The sequence below is a fragment of the Geotrypetes seraphini genome, chromosome 2 (assembly GCF_902459505.1).
Source record: "Geotrypetes seraphini chromosome 2, aGeoSer1.1, whole genome shotgun sequence".
Taxonomy (NCBI): Eukaryota; Metazoa; Chordata; class Amphibia; order Gymnophiona; family Dermophiidae; genus Geotrypetes; species Geotrypetes seraphini.
The window spans coordinates 66,251,029-66,267,940 of record NC_047085.1 but is presented as its reverse complement, the minus strand read 5'-3'; the positions used below and the strand labels follow the sequence as shown (position 1 = coordinate 66,267,940).

Sequence of the window (16,912 nt, the reverse complement as noted above, 5' to 3'; positions counted from 1 at the left end):
ACAACGGCAGGATAACCTCTTTCGTTCTGGCTGTAATACCCTTTTTGATTATACCAAGCATTCTATTCGCTCTCTTAGCGGCCGCTGCACACTGTGCCATCGGCTTCATTGTCATGTCCACCAATACCCCCAAGTCCCTTTCCTGGGTACTCTTATTCAATAATATCCCTCCCATTGTATAGTTGTACCTCGAGTTTCTGCTCCCCACATGTAATACCTTACATTTCTCAACGTTGAACTTCATCTGCCATCTCGTCGCCCAATCTTCTAGTTTGTTCAAGTCCCTTTGCAATTCTTCACATTCCTCTGTAGTCTGAGCTCCATTAAATAGTTTAGTGTCGTCCGCAAATTTTATTATCTCGCACTTCGTCCATGTTTCTAGATCATTTATGAAGATATCAAATAGTAGCGGCCCGAGCACCGAGCCCTGCGGGACACCACTCGTGACCCTCCTCCAGTCGGAGTAGTGGCCCTTCACTCCTACCCTTTGTTTTCTACCCTCCAAGCAGTTTCTGATCCATCTATGTACGTCTCCTTCCACCCCATGGTTCTTTAGTTTCCAGAGTAGGCGTTCATGGGGCACCTTGTCAAAGGCTTTTTGGAAATCTAGATATATGATGTCAATGGGGTCTCCTTTGTCCATCTGTTTGTTAATCCCTTCAAAGAAGTGCAATAAGTTTGTTTGGCACGATCGTCCCTTGCAGAAACCATGCTGGCTGGCTATCAGAAGTTTGTGCTTTTCAAAATGTTGATCAATGCTTTCTTTTATCAGTGCTTCTGCCATTTTCCCAGGAACTGAAGTCAGGCTCACTGGCCTGTAGTTTCCCGAATCACCTCTTGATCCCTTTTTAAAGATGGGCGTAACGTTGGCTATCTTCCAATCCTCCGGGATCTCGCCTGTTTTCAGGGATAAGTTGCAAATTTGCTGCAGTAGTTCCGCTATCTCCTCCTTTAATTCCTTCAGAACCCTTGGATGTATGCCATCCGGACCCGGGGATTTGTCAGTTTTTAGTTTTTCTATCTGCCTGCGAACGTCCTCAATGCTCACTTCTATGAATGTTAATTTTTCTGCTTGACTTCCGTTGAAGAATTGCTCAGGTTCCGGCATGTTGGACGTGTTTTCGTTAGTAAATACAGACGAGAAGAACATGTTAAGCCTTTCTGCCACTACCTTCTCCTCCTTCACCACTCCCTTCCTGTCTCAGTCATCTAGCGGTCCCACTTCCTCTCTAGCTGGCTGCTTCCCTTTAACATATCTGAAGAACGGTTTGAAATTTTTGCTTCCCTGGCTAGCCTTTCTTCATACTCTCTTTTAGCTTTCCGAACCTCACGGTGACATTCTTTTTGATACTTCTTGTGCTCTTTCCAGTTCCCCTCAGATTTGTCCTTTTTCCATTTCTTGAATGAATTTTTCTTATTGCCTATCGCTTCCTTCACTGTTTTGGTTATCCACGCCGGGTCTTTTGTTCGATTCTTTTTGCACCCCTTCCTGAATCTAGGGATATACAGATTTTGCACCTCGTTCACCATGTCCCTGAAGAAGGACCAGGCATGATTTACCGTTAGCCATGTTTTGGAAGTGTTCCTAAGTTTCTTCCTTACCAATTCCCTCATTGCTTCGTAGTTTCCTTTCTTGAAGTTAAAGGTTGTCGTTATGGATCTCTTGCCTTTTGATACTCCTACCTCAACCTTGAACTTGATCATATTATGATCGCTGTTTCCCAACGTCCCCACTACTTCATGTATTTTAACATCTTTGCCTCAGTCTTCATAAATGAGGACATTTCAGCAGTACCAACCACAGGGAAGATATTCACCGGGGCCATAGAGGAAAGACTCACAACAGTTAATGTGACGTTGGACATGATACACTTTCGGATTGACAAACTAAAAAGCGACAAATCCCCTGGACCGGATGGGTATCACCCAAGGGTATTAAAGGAACTTAAGGTGGAAATTAGTGAATTATTACAATCCGTAGCTAACATGTCCATTAGAACTGGGCAAATACCAGAAGACTGGAGGATAGCAAATGTCATCCCAATTTTCAAAAAAGGATCAAGAGGCGATCCAGGAAACTACCGACCTGTGAGCCTCACATCGGTTCCAGGGAAGATAATTGAAACACTTGGAGGATCACAATCTGATAAGGGCTAGTCAACACGGCTTCAGAAAAGGGAAGTCATGTTTGACAAATTTACTACAATTCTTTGAGAAAGTGAACAAACAAATGGACAGGGGAGATCCAGTGGATATAATTTACTTGGACTTCCAGAAAACGTTTGACAAGGTTCCACATGCAAGGCTTATGAAAAAACTACTAAGCCATGGAATAGGAGGAGAAGTACACAGATGGATCGGCAATTGGCTAGAAAGCAGAAGGCAGAGGGTTAGCATAAATGGGAAATTCTCGGACTAGGAGAAAGTGACTAGCGGCGTACCTCAGGGCTCGGTTCTTGGGCCTATCTTGTTCAATATTTTTATAAACGACCTAGAAGAGGATACAACATGTAATATAATAAAGTTTGCAGATGATACAAAACTATGTCGGGCGGTTGGTTCTCAAAGGGACTGCGAGGACCTCCAGAAAGATCTGAACCAGCTGGAAACGTGGGCGACAAAGTGGCAGATGAACTTTAACATAAGCAAATGCAAGGTGATGCATCTAGGAAAGAAAAACAAGGAACATGAGTACAAGATGTTGGGGGTGACATTAGCAAAATGCGAACAAGAAAGAGATTTAGGGGTACTGATTGACAATACCCTAAAGCCATCGGTACAATGTGCGGCGGCGAAGAAAGCAAACAGGATGTTAGGCATAATTAAGAAGGGGATCACGAGTAGATCGGAAGATGTCATAATGCCACTTTATAGAACAATGGTCAGACCGCACTTGGAATATTGTGTCCAACACTGGTGTCCATACCTCAAGAGGGATATAATTCTGTTGGAGAAAGTGAAAAGGCGAGCCACGAAACTCGTCAAAAGAATGGAGCATTTGAGCTACAAAGAACGACTCGGGAAACTGGGACTGTTTACCCTCGAGAAGAGAAGACTGAGAGGGGATTTGATAGAGACTTTTAAAATATTAAAAGGATTTGATAAGATAGACCAAGAAGCAGAAATGCTAACATTTTCAGATGTGACACGGACAAGAGGTCATAGCCTGAAACTGAGTGGTAGCAAGTTTAGGACAAATCTCAGCAAGTTCTGTTTCACTCAGCGAGTGGTGGGTGCTTGGAATGCACTCCCGGAGGAAGTTGTGGCGGAGACTACGATACTGGGATTCAAGCGCAAGTTGGATGCACACCTTCTTGCATATCATATTGAGGGATACGGTAAAGTTGGGTCTCCAAAAAGGAGAACCTAATTTGGCCGCCGCGTGTGCGAAGCACCAGACTAGATGGACCTCGGTCTGATCCGGTGAGGGCATTTCTTATGTTCTTATAGAAACTCAAATTGTACCTTAGGCATAGTAACACTATTACTGAAGCTCATGTATTGTAACACCGTTATAGAAGCTAATATTAACCACTCTGAATTGAATACCCAGTCATTAGTAGTGGTATAGTAGCTTTCAACAAACAATAAATAATATTCCACCAGTGTTGCTATGCCTACATTACCCCTCTCCTCAAGTCACTTCATTGGCTTCCTATTCATTTCCATATACAGTTCAAACTCCTCTTACTGACTACAAGTGTATTTGCTCCGCAGTTCAATATCTCTTCTCATCTCTCTTCTCCCTCCCCCCCTCCTGGGCATTGCTCATTGGGTAAGCCTCGCTTATTTGTACCCTTCTCCTTACGGCCAACTCCAGACTCCGTCCCTTCCACTTTGTTCCCAGCATATAGTACAGCAAACTGCCTGACTCGGTATGTCAAGCTACATCGCTGGCAGTATTCAAATCCAAATTCCAAACCACCTGCTAAGCACCAATATCGGTCTTATCATTCCCCCACCTGAGTACTGTGCATAGATGCACATTCTTGTCCAGTTTGTCTTGACTAGAATGTTATGTTCTTTTGAGCAGGGACTGTCTCTTCTATCTTTTGATGTACAGTGCTATAGAAATAAGTAGTCGTAGCAGCAGCAATAGTGGTCCCAGTGATGAAACTGCAACTCTTCTTGTAGCCTGGCTATAACTAATCCATTCTAACATGAGAATTATTATTCTACTTAATCAACTGGCTCAAAGTGGATTACAGTGAAATATTAGAAGATGAACGAACAATCGCAGATTTTTAATACAAAAGGGTCCCAGCTTTTATTTTGTTAAATACAGTATAAAAAGGTAACCCTTAACTGTCTTCCACAATGCATTATAAAAGGAAATATCACAAATTTTACAAGATAAACTTGTTCTACAGATCAGGACCTTTCAAAGATCTTTGCCTGGAAACAGCTTTCTGACATCACACTAGAAGGAATATTTAACCTAATTTCCTTGAAGCAAGATATAATGTGATAAAATTCAGACAGTAGTCAGGAACCTGGCCATAAACGATTAAAAAAAAACAAAACACTAGCAGCTTAAAATGTATCCTAGCCTGGCAGCATGATCGATAAAACTTCCCCCAATAACAATTCTGCTGTTGCATTCTGGATAGACTGAACTCACTGGATTTGGTAATCTGGAAAATCCAATAGAATGATGTTACAATAAACCATTTGACTGTGATATTTGCCATAGATTGTGTGATATTGTTCTAAAACCAGATGGGTCTATCAACGGCTTCAAACAGAGAATTTTCAATTTATAAATGGTTTTATTTACTATCTCAAAATATTTTTCCATACTCAATCTACAAACACACCTAATAATTTTACACATAGTTGTAATGAGACCTCCACTGTAGCAAGTTTAATTTTTTCTTGTGGGACAACCATATTCTTATTCACCACCCAAAGAATATTTGTCTTACTGGGATTGATTTTTAAACCATTTGCAAGCAACCACTGAGAGATCTTAACACCTGCCTCATAACTTCTGCTGTTTCATGAAAGGTGTTGGTCACAGAAAACAGCAACAAGATGTTCTCTGCATAGGAAAAATATGTTATGCAGTTATATATTACAGTTCGCTCAAACAAACATTAAACAAATACATGAGATAAACGGTGAATCCTGAAGGACACTGCAAACCATTTTCTATGGATTTGACAATGACTTGAATACTTTGTTTTAGATATCCCGAAAACCTACTACATAATCATTTCTATAGCGATATTAGATGCACACAGCACTGTACATAGTATATTCAGGTATTTTCTAACTAGAAGTAAGCAAAGAGGATGTTCTCAGACGGATAGACAGACTGAAGAGCGACAAATCACCAAGTCCGGACGGCATCCACCCAAGGGTATTAAAGGAACTGAGAAACGAAATAATGGAAACACTACGCCAAATTTGTAACCTATCCTTGAAAACTGGGGAGATCCCAGAGGACTGGGAAATAGCCAATGTCACACCCATCTTTAAGAAGGGATCAAGGGGTGACCCGGGAAACTACAGGCCAGTGAGCTTGACCTCGGTTCCGGGAAAGATGGTGGAAGCACTGGTCAAGGACACAATCTACGAACACATAGAAAACAATGGACAACTGAAGGCGAGCCAGCACGGCTTCTGCAAGGGAAGGTCATGCCTCACGAACTTACTGTATTTCTTTGAGGGAATAAACAGCCAGGTGGATAAAGGGGAATCCATAGACATCATTTACCTTGACTTCCAAAAGGCCTTCTACAAGGTACCTCACGAAAGACTGCTTAGGAAGCTGTGGAGCCACCGGGTGCAGGGGGATGTCCACCGATGGATCAAACACTGGCTGGCAGGCAGGAAACAGAGGGTTGGAGTAAAGGGCCATTACTCAGACTGGCAATGGGTCACGAGCGTAGTTCCACAGGGGTCGGTGCTGGGACCGCTCCTGTTCAATATATTTATCAACGACCTGGAGACGGGGACGAAATGTGAGGTTATTAAATTTGCTGATGACACCAAACTCTGCAGCAGGGTTAGAAACATGGAAGACTGCGAAGACCTGCAAAGGGACCTAACGAGACTGGAAGAGTGGGTAAAAAAGTGGCAGATGAGTTTTAACATAGAGAAATGCAAGGTCATGCATGTAGGGAAAAAGAACCCGATATTCAGCTACAAAATGGGAGGATCATTGCTAGGGGTGAGCAACCTTGAAAGAAACCTGGGGGGTGATGGTGGACACAACACTGAAAGCATAAGCACAATGTGCGACAGCCTCAAAGAAAGCGAACAGAATGTTGGGTATCATTAAAAAGGGTATCATGACCAGGACGAAGGAAGTCATCATGCCGCTATATCGTGCAATGATGCGCCCACATCTGGAGTACTGTGTCCAGTACTGGTCGCCGTACCTCAAGAAGGACATGGCAGTACTTGAGGGGGTCCAGAGGAGAGCAACTAAACTGGTAAATGGTATGGAAAACTTTTCATACGCTGACAGGTTGAAAATGCTGGGGCTGTTCTCCCTGGAAAAGCAGAGACTTAGAGGAGACGTGACAGAAACCTTCAAAATCCTGAGGGGCATAGAGAAGGTGGACAGGGACAGATTCTTCAGACTGTGGGGAACCACAAGTACAAGGGGTCACTCGGAGAAATTGAGAGGGGACAGGTTTAGAACAAATGCGAGGAAGTTCTTTTGTACCCACAGGGTGGTGGACACATGGAACGCGCTTCCAGAGGTTGTGATATGCCAGAGCACACTACAGGGTTTCAAGGAAGGTTTAGATAGGTTCCTAAAGGATGAGGGGATTGAGGGTTACAGATAGATGTAGAGGTAGGTTACAGAAATGGTCAGGAACCACTTCACAGGTCACAGACCTGATGGGCCGCCAAGGGAGCGGACCGCTGGGTGCGATGAACCTCTGGTCTGACCCAGTGGTGGCAACTTCTTATGTTCTTATGTTCTCTGTCCATAATGGGTTCACAATCTAAGGTCTATGTCAGGTGTGCCCACACTTTTTGGGCTTGCGAGCTACTTGTAAAATGACCAAGTCAAAATGATCTACCAACAATAAAATTAAAGAAACACAAAGCACACTGTACACAGAGAAAATATTAATCATTATTTATTTATTTTTTAGGCTTCATAGTATTTATTTTCTACTCATTCATTATCATTTATATTCTGGGGGGTTCAAAGAGGTCAAGGCAGATAACTTTATGCAATGTCAGCTCAGTAACTACTATACAAAAATAGACAAATATACCCCCTCCCTTTTCACTAAACCGCAATAGCGGTTTTTAGCGCAGGGAGCTGCATTGAATGCCCTGCACTGCTCTCGATGCTCACAGGCTTTCTGAGCTAAAAACCGCTATTGTGGTTTAGTAAAAGGCGGCCATAGTGCAAAATATAGACAGCAGATATAAAGTCTCAAAACGGACACATTTTGATCACTAAATGGAAAATAAAATAATTTTTCCTACCTTTGTTGTCTGATAATTTCATGAGTCTCAGGTTGCACTTTATTCTGACTGTACATCTAATATTTCTTCCCTTCTTTCAGCCTTCTATATGCTTCCAGATCTCATTCCCTCTGCCAACTTTTTCTTCCTCTCTCCCTGTCCCCCTCCCCTTTCTTTCTTTCTGTCTCCCTGCCCCCCTTTCTTTCTGTCTGTCTTTCTCTCTCCATGCCCCCTTTCTTTCCGTCTCCCTGCCTGCTCCCAAGCCACTGCTGCTGCCATCGAGGAACAGGCCTCCAAACTGCCGCAGCCATCGGGAAACAGGCATCCAAACCTCCGCCGCCGCAAGCTCTCCGTGTTTCCCTACGCGGAAGTGTCGAGACGACCAGATTTCCTCTCCCTGATGTCATTTCTGAAGTCGGAGAGGAAGTTCTGGGCCAGAATTGACGTCGGGTGGGGAAAGTTGGTTGGCTTGGTGCTTCTGAGTCGGGAAGCAAGTAGAACGCGAAAGCAATGCGATTGACTTGCATTGCCTTCACGATCTACCGGTCAATCGTGATCAACCTTTTGGGCACCCCTGGTCTATGTCTATTTTTTTATACCTGGGGCAATGCAGTGTTAAGTGCCCAGGGTCACAAGGAGCTGCAGCAAGAATCGGACCCAGTTCCCCAGGATTTCAGTCCACTGCACTAACCATTAGGCTGCTACTTTGTAAAACAGTCTGAGATACCAATATTTACCAAAAATTCCAATACAATCTAATGATTTATCAAACTGAATGCAGCTGATATGTCCAATTGCATGACCATGATCGGGACACCCCTGTCCTGATTCATTCTCAATGTTATTAAAGCCAACAAAACTGTCTCCATAATATAATTAGGTTGAAAGCCTGACTGTCTGGCATCCAATATCATATGCTGATCCAAATTCTCTATGCAGGTATATGCATCCTTTGAGAACATAGCCAATTCCCCTTCTGAAGGAATGGATTAGGAAGCTAGGAAAACCATACTGAACTTTTACTTGGCCAGATATTTTGTTTGGGGCCCCTAGGAATCCTCAAGAATTTCCTAAACATGAAAAATATGGAATAAAATCCCTGCACTGGCCTGTAACCAAACGAACAAAGATCGTCCCTTCTTAAAGTATTTCCTCCAATGGACATTGAGGGCATTCCAGTAACACTAGATGGTAACCAATACAGACCATTTTGAGAACTCACTGATGAAGTTACAAAGGGTCATCTGTCTGTAAAAAGTATTAGACTCCCCCACTCTTACTGGATGGTCACCTCAAACAAATATACGAATTGAGGCTATTTTCTCCTGGAGGTAGTCAAAACCCTCTTCCCAGTTCTGGTGCAGGGCAGCCTGGGATTCCTTGGCCCTTGACTATATATGAGAGCAAAAAAGAGATTATCCTGGTAAGCTCTTTTCCAGTAGATAGGGGAGACATTCTAGACAAGTGGGTAGTATCCCAATGGCCGCATGCCATTTGCAGAAGGAATCCAATCCGGATTTTCTCTCTGTGACTCTGCTCTACTTCAGTGTGCTCTCTAGCTCCACCTACAGTTAGTAGCCAAGCACCGAGAACCAATTTACAAAATATGTGAAGTAGAGACACCCATGGAAATGAAGACCATAAACAAGTGTTCTGCTCAAAAATAAACATGAAAACAACTGGAAACAGGTAACAAATGCATCAGAGCTCAGAAACGACCCCTGCATAAAACAGTGATATATAGACAGTCTTCCCAGCTCAAGGGCTGGTAATATCAAAGAAGCAAGAGCTTACCAGGGTAAGTACTTTTCCAGTGTAACAGGGGAGACATTCTAGAATATTGGGACATACCAAAACAGTCCCTAAATGGCAAGGTGGCTACCTGCGTCAATCCGGAAAGCCGAGAACCTGAAAGCAGAGTCCTGTCTCGCCACCACATCCACTCTGGAATACTTGGCAAACGTGTACAAAGAGAACCACATTGATGCCATGAAGATTTCCTCAAGGGAGACTGTACTATCTTCGGTCCATGAAGAAGCCATAGGCCTAGATGAATGTGCCTTAACAGAGACGGGAGACTGAATCCTGGCCAGAATATAGGCTGACAAAATAGCCCTATGGATCCATCTGGAAATGGTGGCCTTGCAAGCGCCCTGCTCAACACAACCCTCTGAAAATCAATCGGGGTCTACCACTCTACCATTCCTATTTGCATTTGCTTCTTTGGTCCCGCTCCTGGATTTTCAGCCATGAACATAGAATAGAAATATTTGTTAAGCAATTCAGGCTTTTCTTTATCAGCTTCAACATATTCATCCCCTTCACTTTTGCACTTCTTCCTATCACTGCATCAACCATTAGGTTACTCCTCCAGATGACACCAATCTATATGTGAGGATTCAGCTATCCTGTTTGCCTGCAGAGAATTATAGGATAGAAGAGATTAATAGTACAGATTACCAGGTTCTGGTGCTATTCTGTATTATCCCTGGTCACAGAAAGATCTGTACACAATACCCTGTACCCTGCTTCCTGCTCCTTTTAGCTCTTCCAGCCAGGAAGTAGCCTATAAAGATCAGAAAAACAGAGACCAGACTAGAGCAGGCAGAGCAAAGCAGATATAATCTGCTTTCTAAATCAAATCCAACCCCTGACTATCCTTTCCCACCGACTAATACAGAAGTGCAGGTAGATAAGTATGTCAAGTACCAGCATGAGAAAACAGCCATAGGCATTTCCTCTTCAATTTTATATATAAACTAGTCTTTAAGCCCGTTACATTAACGGGTGCTAGAATATATATGTGTGTGTGTCTTTATTTCTTTCTCTCTCTGTCTCCTTAGCCGCTTTTTGTAATTGTGTCTTTTTTTTTTCTTTCTGTCTTTCTTTTGGCTGTCCACCACCACCCCTTGCGTGCTCCCCCTGTCAATTCTCCCTTGTTTTTACATCCCCTGTGTCCACCACCATCCCTTCACTGCTCCCCTTATCCAGCAGCAGCCCTTCTCCCTTTGTTTTACCTCCCCCCTGTCCATCAGCACCTCTTCCTGCTCCCCCTGTCCAGCAGTAGGCCTCCCTTCATTTTTCTGCCCCCCAGTCCATCAGCACCTCTTCCTGCTCCCCCTGTCCAGCAGTAGGCCTCCCTTCATTTTTCTGCCCCCCCCCCCGGTCCATCAGCACCTCTTCCTGCTCCCCCTGTCCAGCAGTAGGCCTCCCTTCATTTTTCTGCCCCCCCCTGTCCATCAGCAGGCCTCCCTTCCTACCTGAGTGCTTTAGCTGTACTGCCTTGAAGGAGGGCCGCCAGCGCCGCTCTGTGAAGGCCTCCTCCTGGCAGCCGCTGCTCGCGGCCGAAACTGACTCTTCCTGTAAGCCGCTCCTGGCCCTGCGTCTGCCCTCAGCCGACAGCCGCTTGCCTCAAAGCCCTCCTCCCGGCAGCCTCCGTTCCGTGTTGCAGGAAATCGTGTGAGTTTGAGAGAGCCGGGGACCGCCTCAAGCGCTGTGTTGGGGGGGTAGGCAGGCGCGGGGACCGGGATGCACGCTTTCGAAATCGAGTTGCCGCCATTTTGAAGATCGTTCTACCCTGCTCCTTGCCTTAGTATATTTTTAATTTGAAAGACACGGTGGTGGCGGCTCCTCTCAAGATCCCCGACTGCATTGGACTTCCGATGCAGGTGGGGATCCTGAGAGGAGCCGCTGCCTCGTCTTTCAACTTAAAAATATAGTAAGGCAAGGAGCAGGGCAGAACGAAGAACAGCAAAGTTTTGTGCAGTTCGGGAGAGGAGCCGGTAGCATGCAGAGTGAGAGGCGGGGGTGAGAAAGGCCGGCGCAGATGTGTAATATTTTTTTATTTTATTTGAAAGCCGCCGCCGCCACAGCCGAGTACAAAGCTAGTAGGTGGTGACGTAAAACCCGCGCATGCGCAATTGTTTTTTTCGAGACAGCTCAGGGAACACGTTTTTTTTACTGCGCATGCGCGGCCTACCATTTTATTATATTAGATACACAATTTAGATTGCGTTGCTCATTGTCATTGTTGCATTAAATAAAATGTAATATGCAATATAGAAACTGACCTGTAAAACCATTTTATGCCTCTACATCAACCAATTCAGGAGGAAGTGGAGTCTTTGGATGCTTACTTTCAAAGTGCTGTTTGAAAGTCTTAGGATCTGGCATTTGTGTCTGAGGGGAAAAATACAAACACCGCTGAAGACACAGGCTTTCCTAAATCAGTTTACAAATTATACTAACTACAGCTTTGTCTATCACAAGATCTAGACTTATCAACTCGTTCCATAGAAGTACACATGCATTTCAATACTACATGGTATGCATATCCAACAAGTTACAGAAGCTAGCTAGCTAGAACTCATGAAGGTTTTTCTTTTTTATAGGCTGAATTGTAAGCAGATATCAAAAAGGTTGACTATGATTTTAATGGGGTGCTCAGACCAAAAAAGTGACAAGCAGTTTGCTTCTTGTGATCTTGTTACAAAAGGCTGGAGTTATTACTTCCTTCCATATTTTGGTGGAGTGAGTACAACCTGGCGATCACTCTCATCAGGCAATTATTCTTTAGTGTTATTGAATAGTACATGTGAGTGTGACAGAACCCTATTCTTCATTCCATGTGCTTAGTTTTTTATATGAAAATAACTGATATTTGTATCTCAGTAGCAAACTACAATTGGAGCTATCTACACACGAGAGGCCATATCAAAATTATCTACATGTATAAATAGTGGCACATAATTTTATATAACTTAATAAAGTTAGACATGTACATTTCGAAGAGGCAGAGATTTAAAAGGGGCATGACTTAAGCATGCCTAGATGTGTACTTCCTGTTTTACAACACATGCCTAGATTTAAAAATACACATCACTGTTTGTACTTGCTGAGGTATGTGTTAATCAAGTAACCAGAAAAACCCCAAAAATTACCAATAATACCAAATAATCCAAATACAAAAAATTGGTAATGTCTTATCTGAACACCAAAATCTGAATCTTCAACGGCATGAACCATGCACCACCAACAGATCCTTAAATAAGGCCACAAATAATAATGCAAACCACAATGCACTAGTCAGTAGGGGCTTGATTTTCCCTCGTGATGACCAATAGCCCCAGGCAGGTATTTATTGAATGGAAGTTATAGTGACTCTTTTAGTGTTAAGTTTTGCTTACGGACGTCTTTTTGTCCTTATTTTTTTGATTTTGTTTTTCACAATTTGTTTTTGTCATTGTGGACACTCTTTAACATTCATCTTCACCAAGGAAGGATATTCAATATAAAGATCCACTTATTGCTCTTCACTATTGGTATTTGGAACGTGACAGTAATTTAGACTATTTTGTGATTTCTATTTATTAACTTGTCTAAGCGCTTTTTGATTGATCGATTTTTTGATTTTTTTTCTTTTTATTTAGGAGTTTGTGGGGTGTTTTTTTGGAGGGTTGATTTATCTTCCCTGTTTCTTATTTTGGCTCTTACTGTCTCTTCTTTGGTTTTGTTTATGCACTTGATTGTTCCACCAGTTCATCAATATATAATTTATAAAAGCACGATGATGTACTGGGCAGGATTTATTTAGACCAATAATATCTGCCCTGGCCTCAAAATCCCCACGCTGACTCGCACCAGACCACATCCTCCCAAAAAAATCCCCCGAAGAATCAATCATGCTTCTTTAAAGTTTGTTTCCCCTGCCAATCTCCCCAACCTTGCCTGACTCGCTCACCCCAGTCCCAACACTTTACTGCAACGCAAGATCCGCTTGCAACAAGATTCAAATTCTGAAGGACCTACTCGAGGATTCTGACTCTGGTTTCCTATGCATCACGGAATCATGGATTACACAAAATGAACTCTGCTCCCATGGCTACCAAGGTCTCTTCTCACCCAGATCTAACCGTAAAGGAGGTGGCCTGGCAATTCTCTACAAATCCTTTTTCGATGTTCAGCTCCTCGAAAGGGGTAGCCACACCTCACTAGAATACATGCTTGCTTCTGTCAACGATGAACTTCACCCACACCCACTGGGCATCCTGCTCCTATACCGCCCACCTATCCCTTGGAACAATTCCTCCGAACTCGTCCTTGAAACTATAACAAATGCCTTCCTCAAGTTCCAAAGGCTACTGATCATTGGAGACATCAATCTCTACCTAGACGACATCACCAGCAAGGATACGATTGAACTTATTAGCTTCCTCACCTCCCTTGGCCTCCCCCCCCGCACCATCCCCAACCCACGAAAAGGGACACACACTAGACCTCATTAGTTTCCTCTATCTTACCGCTCACAAGACGTCAGTTGACGACACTCGCTGGGAACATGTCCCCTGGTCTGACCACTTTCTAGGGGCTTTCTGTCTTCCCATCTTTATGTCGCAGCTTGGGGCTCCACCCCGCACTTCCAACCCCATTACCTTCCCCAAAAAAATCACAAGCGATCTGTTCTGGTCTAAATTTCTCAATCTATTCTCCTCTGCCCCTAAGCCTGCAGATTCAGGTACTAACTGGCATAACTGGGTCGCTCTCTCCGAATCCACCTATCTTTCCCTCGCCCCTCTTTCCACTAAATCCATCTCCTACCCCCGCCAAGGCCCCTTGGTACCTCCCATATCACAGAGAGCTAAAACAGAAATGTCGAGCTCTGGAGCGCATATGGAAAAAATCAAAATGTCCCATAGACAGACAGTCCTGGAGAGTCAATATCAAGCTGTACAATACAGCGCTAAAAAAAGCAAGAAAGAACTTCTATGGTGACAAAATCTCCAGGTCAAATAATCAGAGCAGTGCACTATTCAACATCTGGCGCTCCCTAACCTCCAAAAGAGACCCCACCGAGCTCCCCTCCTCTCCCTCAGCCGATGTTCTAGCAAAATTCTTCAACGATAAGGTTTCTACCTTGAGATGCTCCTTCCCTCCTTCAGTCTCTTACAACTCCCTGGTGCCCACCAATTCCACCGATTCCACTTCCACCCTAATGGTCTCCAACCCTATCCCAGCTGACAGATCCTGGACCACCTTTGAGCGCGTATCTGAATCTCTGGTCCTCAATCTCTGCCTCAAACTGAAATCCTGTAACTGCTCCTTGGACCCATTCCCCTCCTACCTATATGAGAACATTCCTGCACAGGCTATCTCTTCTATCACCAATCTCATAAACTCCGCCCTTCAGTCGGGCCATTTCTCCCCAGAAATGGGTCATATTGCCTTGACCCCACTACTGAAAAAATCTGACCTTGACCCTTCCATACCATCTAGCTATCGCCCAATTGCTAATATCCCTCTCCTAACCAAGATGCTAGAGTCCATCATTTCTACCCAACTCTCATCATACTTAGAGAGATTCTCTATTCTTCTACCCTATCAATATGGCTTTCGTCCTAACTTCAGCACCGAATCCCTACTGTCTTCCCTATTTTCAAGGATCTAACAACTTCACTCTCGAAACAAGTTCGCCATCCTCCTACAATTTGACCTCTCCGTTGCTTTCGACATTGTCCACCATGATATTCTTGTTTACCAACTCTCTGAGATAGCCATCAACTCCACAGTCCTAGATTGGTTCTCTAAATACCTCCGCTCTCGTTCTTACATTGTTAACATGAATGGCACCTCATCCTCCCCCTGGAAACCAAATTGTGGAGTCCCGCAAGGCTCTCCACTATCTCCTATCCTTTTCAACATATATATGTCCTCCCTAAAACTCCTCCACCTATCCCCCCTTGAAACAATTTACACTTATGCCGACGACATTCTCGTCCTCCTCGAGACCGATTCAAACCTCACCAACCTGTCTAAGAACATATCCTCTTGTATAATGAACCTACAATCCTGGGCCCACACTGTGCAAATGAAATTGAATGAGTCCAAAACAAGACTTCTTTGGCTCGGCCCAAAACTAGGCCACCTACCCACCTCCATCCCACTACCCTCTGGCTCCTCTCTGCAACTTGAGTTCTTGAGCAATGTCTTGTGCGTCATCATTGATTCCGCATTGTCCTTCAATGACCTCCTCCAATACTTGGTAAAAAAATGCTTTTTCAGCCTTCACATGCTGAGGAAAGTTAGATCCTGCTTCCATCAAAAACACTTTCCCTCCTTGTCCAATCCATCATCCTTTCCAGATTGGACTATTGCAACTCTATCTACTTAAGCCTGACTAAGAAAAATCTCCACAGGCTCCAGCGGATTCAGATTGCAGCGGCCAAGCTCATCTTCGCTAAAAGTAAATTTGACCATGTCTCCCCGCTCCTGGCCAAGCTTCACTGGCTTCCGATAATCACCAGGGTCCACTATAAATGCGCCTGTTTAGCTTTCAAAATCCTACACGGTAACCTCCCTCCCTTTATCCCTTTTTCTTGGAATTCCTCATACCCTAATACCACCAGATCCTCCCACAAATTAAAACTATCCTTCCCCTCGCTAAAAGGCATTTCCCACACAGGAAAGCTAGGGACCTTCCTCCACTTCAAAATCACTGAGCTCTGGAACAACCTTACTTCCCCTCTTCGGAACTTGAGCTCTCTCCAAGTTTTCCACAAACATCTGAAAACCTGGCTTTTCTCAAAAAATGTAAGCCTCTCTCCAACTTAGGAATCAAGAAAACTCTTATATCTGGCATCCCAAGTCCTCTAATATTCTTCACACTTCTACCTCTAACCCTCTGTTGCAGTTCTTTCCTATTTCATCTACTATAAACTGCGCCGAGCTCTACGAACGTCGAGATGATGCGGTATACAAACCTAAGGATTAGATTAGACTTCGGTCTAAGTGTGTATCACTCAATAAATACCTGCCTGGGGCTATTGGTTATCACAAGGGAAAATCAAGCCCGTACTGACTACTGCATTGTGGTTTGCATTATTATTTGTGGCCTTATTTAAGGACCTGTTGGTGGTGCATGGTTCATGCCATTGAAGATTCAGATTTTGGTGCTCAGATAAGACATTACCAATTTTTTGTATTTGGATTAATCAAGTAACAACAGGCAGGAAAAACAGTGGTTGTTCCCCCCCCCAACACACACACACATGGTGGATGCTCTCCCATGTATCTAGTGGTGTGTTTGGGGGGGGAAATGGGATAGGAGTGATCCTTAGTTGCCCCTGTCTTATCAGGTGCCTTGGCACTCTTGAACCCTACTGGTAGTTCACATTATTGCTATGACAGAGGCTGTCAAAAGGAAACACTAAGTTGGGTCCAAGGCAACACTATAGTTGTAAACACATACACTATCATGGCTTAAAGCAGTGGTTCCCAAACCTGGTCCTGGAGGTATCCCAGCCAGTCAGGTTTTCAGGATATTCATGAGTGAGATTTGCATGCACTATCTGCACTACATGAAAATCTCACAAATACTCATTGTGAATATCCTGAAAACCTGATTAGCAAGGGGTTACTTCAGGACCGAGTTGTGAAACACTGGCTTAAAACAATGTTAGGAGCAATTTCTTCAAATGGG

General features: G+C 43.8%; 1 protein-coding gene across 8 annotated transcripts in view; it reads right to left on the bottom strand.

The window, feature by feature from the left end:
* ZNF706 (zinc finger protein 706) overlaps window positions 1–16,912 on the bottom strand; it is a 187,577-nt gene that overhangs the window by 96,662 nt on the left and 74,003 nt on the right. For 6 of the 8 annotated variants that reach the window (XM_033933122.1, XM_033933121.1, XM_033933115.1 and 3 more), the window contains exon 3: window positions 11,508–11,616. In XM_033933122.1, coding sequence (XP_033789013.1) covers window positions 11,521–11,616 — 96 coding nt within the window. In that variant the 3' untranslated portion in view covers window positions 11,508–11,520. Of the gene's footprint in view, window positions 1–5,896; window positions 5,948–7,637; window positions 9,854–11,507; window positions 11,617–16,912 lie in introns of those variants that run through there. The other 2 variants (XM_033933118.1, XM_033933117.1) reach the window with 2 other exon arrangements.